General features: G+C 38.0%; 3 protein-coding genes across 3 annotated transcripts; all 3 read left to right on the top strand.

Annotated features, from left to right (window-relative positions):
* Positions 1-1,737: 1,737 nt before the first annotated feature.
* LOC145283912 (uncharacterized) lies at positions 1,738-4,446 on the top strand. Its single transcript, XM_080133012.1, has one exon. The coding sequence runs from the start codon at positions 1,738-1,740 to the stop codon at positions 4,444-4,446; it is 2,709 nt and encodes a 902-aa protein (XP_079989138.1).
* A 95-nt stretch (positions 4,447-4,541) lies between these two features.
* On the top strand, positions 4,542-5,537 carry LOC145283911 (uncharacterized). Its single transcript, XM_080133011.1, has one exon. The coding sequence runs from the start codon at positions 4,542-4,544 to the stop codon at positions 5,535-5,537; it is 996 nt and encodes a 331-aa protein (XP_079989137.1).
* A 24-nt stretch (positions 5,538-5,561) lies between these two features.
* On the top strand, positions 5,562-7,370 carry LOC145283910 (uncharacterized). The gene has a single exon (XM_080133010.1). It carries the CDS (start codon positions 5,562-5,564, stop codon positions 7,368-7,370), a length of 1,809 nt encoding a protein of 602 aa, XP_079989136.1.
* Positions 7,371-7,768: the final 398 nt, after the last annotated feature.

Raw genomic sequence — 7,768 nt, 5'->3', positions numbered from 1 at the left:
TTTTGTACGCATGCGCAACCGGAAGTCGTAAACGGGATGACGGGTTACAACACCCGTTACAAGGTCATTTAAATTTTATAATTATATAGATTGAGAATTGTTTATTAATACTGCAGTTGCATCATTTGGTCATATTAATACGAAATCTATTAGTATCAAAATTATGTTGCTATTGATAACCCTTTTATTATTGGGTTAATTATGTATTGCATAGTATTCATTCAGAAATAACGAAGATTAATACTATTCCTATTACTAATATTATGTAATATAATTCTTTAAGGAAATGCTTATCTGATATTCTTAAGAATATATTCAGTTTATATTTTACGTTTCTATTATAAGGTGGATTTAACCAGATTAGTTTTAATTTTATATTACTGTAACATGACTATCAACAACAATCGTACCAATTAAAATAAATCTTATTTTAACAGGATATATGTTTGATTGCTTTAAATTATTTTGAGCTTGGAACACATTACTGTTGTCAAAAAAATAAAATTCATCAATAACAAACTATTTACACTCACAAAACAAATGAATCTGCATACACATTTCTATACACAAATGCATGGTGTTTTGGCACAAACTATTTTATCAGTAGAGAAACAGTTTAGTAAGGTTTGTTTTAAAACTGTATATTTTGACTACTTTGCATTATTTTCCTTGAGTTTATTTAAACTCCCAGTTTGCAATATCATGAACCCGTTCAAAGTTAAGTAAAATCTATAAGGAGATGTAAATGTTGCCATTTTGGAATTATAATCCATAACTTGCTTAAGCTATTAAGCAAGTGAAAGTAAAGAAATTTCAGCTAAATGGAAAGAGAAGCACATCACAACTAGTAGTCTCACAGCAACTATGACTTAAAACCGCTGTGAAAATTATATTTAGACGTAAATAATCAAAGATATTTTACGTGGGACACTCTTTTAAGTAATTATTACATAATTATCCTAACTAAATAATGGTTTAAAATTTCACGAGCAAGTTCCTCATTCTGCTACATTAATAAGTGTTTATATTTAAATCCCATACACAGTATCGATTTTTTTTTAGATTGGTTTATGCGTATTTCTCATATCCGAGAGGGACGTTATAGACGGAAAGAAGATTATTACGTGCGTGATTATTTTATGTAATTTGTAAATTGTAATAAATTAATTATGTCTAAATAAAAGAAAGTCTATGCACACTATGTATTTGAAGTGAAAATTTTAATTAACTATGTACCAATCAGTTTTTGATGCTATTAATAATGTGAAAGGTTGTGTGATAATCAAATTGATTGACTTACTGAGAGTGGCTCGGTGGGAAGGGAAAGACACTCATGGCTGTGGACGGGCCGGCCTGGTGTTTGTTAATGAAGAAAATAGGATGTCTATTCCTTGTGGCTTAAATGGACATTCCAGTCTCGTTTCAGTCTCGCTGAACGAGAGATTGAGACTATAAAAACAGTCACCTTTGTAGGCTTGTAGTTGTAGTTTTTTTGTTCTTATCGTTGTTAGAGATCTATCAGGCCGGTACGACAACTGTTAACAGCACGTTACATTTACAAGAATACGTTTGCTTGTAAGCAACGAGGTAATTTTTCGTTGCAAGTTAAACGTCTTTTCTTCCCCCCCCCACTCGTCGGTAGGAAATATCGACACATTGCAACGAAAAATCGTCCGGCTGTGAATTTCAACCAACTTTAGAATTTAATTATTCTCGAGATAAGTCGGAATTAACAACATGGAGGATTCAGTCTCGATGGAGGAACTGAAGCTGAAACAGAAACTTCTTCAACGAAAAATACAGACTACCCTGGAAGGGTTAGAAAAGGAGGAGAAGAGTTCTGAAGAAGTGGTTTCTCTATTTAAACGTGAAATAGAGGACTGGTTAGAAGAGCTGGAAGGAGTCTCCTTTGGCATGGAGGAACACTTTGCTGCAAGGGGAGAAGCAGAAGCATTGGCAAGCTTAAGTCTAGCTTCCTTCCGCTTCAAATATGAAGCCAGGCAACGTTTAAGTTTTCTGCACAAAGCTGACCAGAGTGAGAACCCAGCAGCCACTTTAATGGAAGGACATATTGACTCTACTCCAAGTCAGGAGAACCCGGTTACTCCAAACACTGAAAGATTACCACCCTTCGAACCAAAAGCCCATTCTTCATTTGCAGTGGAGCCATTCAAATTAAAATTGAAGGGACCACGCTTTGATGAGAAGGACTTTGAGACCAACAAGAGGAGCTTCAAGGACTTTTTGACAAAATTTGAAAATTGTGCCAAATCCATTACGTCTGACACTGAAAATCTCTATTTTTTGAGATGTTCCTTGGAAGGCAGAGCACTCCAACTTATAAATCATCTTTCACCCTCTGACGAAAGTTACTTGATGGCTCTGAAGCTACTGAAGGACCAGTATTTAGACGAGGAGGAGATAATAGGGGAAATAATTCAGGAAATATTAGATTTTCAGTTGGACAATCCCCAAAACCTGGAAGGATTAAAAAATTTTATGATCAAGACCCAGGCAGATATGTGGGAACTAAGGGCCTCTTATAATTGTGACTTATATGACGATAAGTCAGCTGGAGCGATAATAATATCACAAGTGTTATTTACGAAATTCCCTCCTGAAATAAGGGAAGAACTGTTACGAATTTCCGGGAGTTCATACCCAACATTGTCTACACTGTTGAAGGAAACCCTAAGTATAGTAAAACGGATGCTGGTTGCCAGGAAGCCGACCAAGATACTAATGGCCAAAACTCGACTCCAACCTAAGTTTAAGCCAGAACAGACAATTGAAACCTCGTCTCTCAAAACCTTTAATACTAAGTTAATATCCGAGGCAAAATGTGAATTTTGCAAAACGAATAAACATTTGTCTGAAGATTGTGACAGCTATTCTACTCATGAAGCAAGGATAACAAGGTGTAGAGAGTTGCGTCTCTGTTTTCGGTGCCTAAAGAGGTCTCACTTGGGGAATATGTGTCCATTAAAAACATCAAGAAAAATTTGTTGTCATCATTGCAACTCGAAGGGACACATAACTGCTATGTGCTCAACCATTACAAGAGGTATGCAGGTTGATACTTGCCTGCATACAAAGGGCTATAATGATGCTTTCCTGTCACCCATAATTGGCATAATAGTGAAAAGAGGCGAAAAAAAGGTGAAGGTGAACTGCCTGTTGGACACTGGCAGTCAACGGACTTATTTTGACACTTTAATTTTAAAAAAGCTGAATTGCCTCTCCTTAGTCAAGGATAAAAAAATGGAGGTAAAAACCTTTTTAGGCACTAGTCCTAAAAATTTTAAGGAAATCTCTGTGGGATTAAATTTGGTTACTGGGAGAACTCATACTCTCCCAATTCTAGCAACCCAGTTGAACTTATCCTATCGCCTTGAAGGACTTACTCAGATTCTTGGGAATTTAAAAAATCGCAGGCTGGCTGCAAAGTTTGATGCCAAGAGGGATTTGATTATAATAGATGGGTTACTAGGACTCGACGCAATCCAGTACCTGGAACCTTTAAAGGTAATCCCTTGCATGTATGGAGTGGCATTCGAGACACAAAAAGGATTAATCCTCTTTGGAAACAGGTGTTCTTTTCTCTATAAACACCAGATTATAAACCAAAAAAGAACACAGCTTAATTATGCAGAAGTGTTGGCTAGAACTCCTGAACTTCCACCTGCCAGAATCAATTATGTGGTTCACCCAAAGGAATCCTACCCAGACCCTTTAAAAAATTGGTTCGAAGAAAGTAATGTCCAGCGCGGGTTGGAGAACATGTTCAACCTTGAATCCATTGGATTACCCACTGACGAGAAATTCTCCACCTTGGATGAAGAGAAAGTTAAGCAATTCCGAGATTCCATCACATTTAAAGATGGTCTTTATCATGTGCGACTTCAGTGGTATGAAGATAAAATAAAATCAGTACCTTCGAATCACAATGCTGCTATTCGAGTTCTAGAAAGGGTTACCAAAGATCTGGAGAAGAAAAACTTGTATAATCAATATCTGCAAGTTTTTCAACAACAAGAAGATGAGGGCATTATCGAAGAGATAATTGTGCCACCTGAACAATTTAAAGATTATATATGGATACCTCATAGGCCAGTGTTAAAGCTAACTGACCAGACTACTACCAAAGTGAGACCAGTGTTTAATTGTTCATATAAGAATAAGGACTCGGTATCATTGAACGAAGCAGCATATCCTGGAGTAAACCTGATGACAGACATGATAAAATTGATGATCCGCTTCAGAACAAACCGATACGCATTGCTAGCTGACATTAGGAAAGCATTTCTGATGATTCGGCTGGCATCTGAAAGGGATCGTAATCGATTTTGCTTTTTTCTAAAGAAAGGTGAAAACTTGCATTGCTACCGGTACAAAACCATTATATTTGGCTTCAATGCAAGCCCCTTTATTTTAAATTATGTATGAAAGCAAGTCCCTTTATTTTAAATTATGTATTAAAGTTTCATGCGGATAAGTTCCCTTTGGATGACTGTTCAGAAACATTGAAATCCAATTTTTATATGGATAACTTGGTGAAAACTGCAAATAATGCAGAAAACCTATCTGCCTTGTATACTACTGTGAGAGAACGTTTACAGAAAGGAAATTTTGATTTGCAATCTTGCAATTCCAACTATGTAACACTCCAAAAGAAAATGAAGGCAGATGGAACATTGTCAGGATTCGACTCTGGTTGGGAAAAAGTGTTGGGATATCAATATGACCCTGTCCAGGATTCAATAAGTGTTTGCCCACCATCATGCGACGTGGAGGCGTCTACTAAGAGGAAAATATTGTCTGAGACCTCCAAAGTATTTGATCCTTTGTCTCTTTATCTACCTGTGACAGTGCGAGGTCGTCTCTTGATGAGAGAAATATGGAAACAAAAATTAAATTGGGATGATGTGGTTCCTCAAAGTGTGAGTTCAGTTTGGAGAACGCTGGCAAAGGATCTGTCCGCGTTAAACACTGTATCATTTTCAAGGAGAGCTTTAGATGAAGGAAAGGATACCAAATTATTTTTCTTTTGCGACGCATCTAAAGCCGCATATGGGTTTGCGGTGTACGCTGTACAGGGTGGGAACTCATCCTTGGTCTTTGCAAAGGCAAAAATGTCTCCTTTGCAGGGAAAATCCCTCCCGACGTTAGAACTTCTAGCGGTATTTTTAGCCGTGAAGTGCCTCCCTTTTATAAAGGAGTCACTAAAGGACATTACTATTAAGGATGTCTATGTAATCACGGATGCTCAGGTGGTTCTGTCCTGGATTCTGTCCGATTTTGTCCAAACGAAAAACGTGTTTTTACAACATAGATTACAGGACATAGCTCAAATGACAGAGAAAATCAAATGTGATTTCAACGTAAAAGTCAACTTTAAGTATGCATCGACAATTGAAAACCCAGCGGATTACATCACCAGAGGTTTGACCATCAGAAAATTTAAGGAAAAACTGTATCTTTGGTATGAGGGACCTAAATGGATAAAGCAAGAAGAATCCTCCTGGTGCCATCGTTAATTGGGCTGCCTTTCTAAGGCTCAAATGGAACGGATTAGTGCTCCAGTAAATTATGCCGCAGAGAATGAGGTGGCTATATCAGAAATCAAACTGGAAAAATTTTCTAGTTTGAGTAAGTTGATCAGTGTGACTTCACTGGTATTTAAATTCATCAACAGGTTAAGAAAGAGGGAGATGGATCCCAAGTTACAGGCAAAAGCCTACCTGATCAAGACTATGCAAAAACAATCCCTTTCAAGAGAGTTAGACTTCCTGCTAGACCCTGGAGGAAAGAGCATGCCGAAACTGGTCAAAAACTTGAATCTCTTTCTAGACCCCAAAGGCATCATAAGATCAAAAGGAAGAATAGGAAACTCTGAATATCACCCATATGAAATACAGAATCCTATTTTATTAGGAAAAGAACATTACCTGACAAAATTGATCATTCAAGAATACCACCAGAGAAGCCAACACTTAGGCTTAGCCACTACTCTGAATGAAATAAGGTTAGGCGGTTATTGGATACCACAAGCTAGACAGGCTATTAAAAATGTGGTTGGTACTTGTATGAAGTGTAAAAAATATAATGCCGTTTCCTTCTCAGTACCAAATTCGACCAACTTACCAGCCCCTCGAGTGAATTTTGTCAGGCCTTATTTACATACTGGTGTGGATTTTACCAGTCATATCTATGTTAAAGGACAAGAAAGAGATTACAAAATGTACATTCTTCTTTTTACATGTATGAGTATTAGGGCTGTGCATTTGGAACTGGTTCCGGATATGACTGTAAAATCATTTATTCAAGCATTCATTAGGTTCACGAACGCGAATGGAATACCCACGCACCTTTATTCGGATAACGCTCGCACATTCAATGCTGCTGCCAGAATAATTAACCGGGGAATGCTAGCGGACGAATTCAAAGAAAGATTCAGTTCTTATGACTTGAAGCATTGTACGATTCCACTGTTTTCACCTTGGTATGGTGGTAGTTGGGAAAGGTCTATCAAGACCATAAAATCCTGCCTATATAAAACAATAGGAAGAGGTAAAATAGACTATTTTGGCCTACTTACAGTTTTGTCTGACGTGCAAAGGGCAGTAAATAGCCGCCCCCTGACATATAGGAGCTCTGAGGACTCTGAGCTAAATATCTTAACCCCTAACTCTCTCATGAATGCAAATATTGGTCAGGGAATAATGATGAGGGTTGAAAACCAGGACCTGGAAACAATGGACCCTCTAAGTCGAAGTGAATTGATTCAAACCCTGCGTTCCCGGGAAGAAAGCCTAACTAAATTTAGGAAGGTTTGGAATGAGGACTATTTGTTGAGTCTCAGAGAAAGGGCTCTGATCCTAGCTGATTGTTCTTTTGAAGATAAAGTAAAACCAGGGGACATAGTGCTCATAAAAAGCCCTCTGAAGACGAGACCTTTCTGGTCTCTAGGTGAAGTTCTGCAGTTAATCCAAGGAAGTGACAATTTGGTGCGTATGATGAAAGTGAGGAAAGGTAATGGAGTTATAGACATATATTCTATTAAACATCTCTTTCCGCTGGAATTCTCTCCACAGCCTGGAGAAGCCGATCCTATAAGCATGGAACCTCCGAATTCACAGGATATGAGTCAGGACCCACAACGGAGAGAGAGTACTACAATTTGGATCTGTCCTACCTGTAACAGACCTGAGGATAGCAGACCTATGATAGCCTGCGACAGATGTAATGACTGGTTCCACTTCAGCTGTGTGGGTCTAACTGAAGCACTACCAGAAGATGAACAATGGTTCTGTTCAACTTGTGACCCTCAAGGAGTTATACCTGGTAGACCCAGTTTATCAGGAGTCTAAATGAAATTTTATTCCCTTAATCAAGATTTTTTTTTTTATTATTTTTTATTTTTTTTGTGGGGAATGTGTGATAATTAAATTGATTGACTTACCGAGGGTGGCTCGGTGGGAAGGGAAAGACACTCATGCCTGTGGACGGGCCGGCCTGGTGTTTGTTAATGAAGAAAATAGGATGTCTATTCCTTGTGGCTTAAATGGGCATTCCAGTCTCGTTTCAGTCTCGCTGAACGAGAGATTGAGACTATAAAAACAGTCACCTTTGTAGGCTTGTAGTTGTTGTAGTTTTTTTGTTCTTATCGTTGTTAGAGATCTATCAGGCCGGTACGACAACTGTTAACAGCACGTTACATTTACAAGAATACGTTTGCTTGTAAGCAACGAGGTGATTTTTCGTTGCA

This window comes from Euprymna scolopes, chromosome 8, assembly GCF_053919585.1.
Source record: "Euprymna scolopes isolate OS-2025 chromosome 8, ASM5391958v1, whole genome shotgun sequence".
NCBI classification, from domain to species: domain Eukaryota; kingdom Metazoa; phylum Mollusca; class Cephalopoda; order Sepiida; family Sepiolidae; genus Euprymna; species Euprymna scolopes.
The sequence above is the reverse complement of the archived record's forward strand: the minus strand, read 5'-3'. Positions and strand labels throughout refer to the sequence as shown.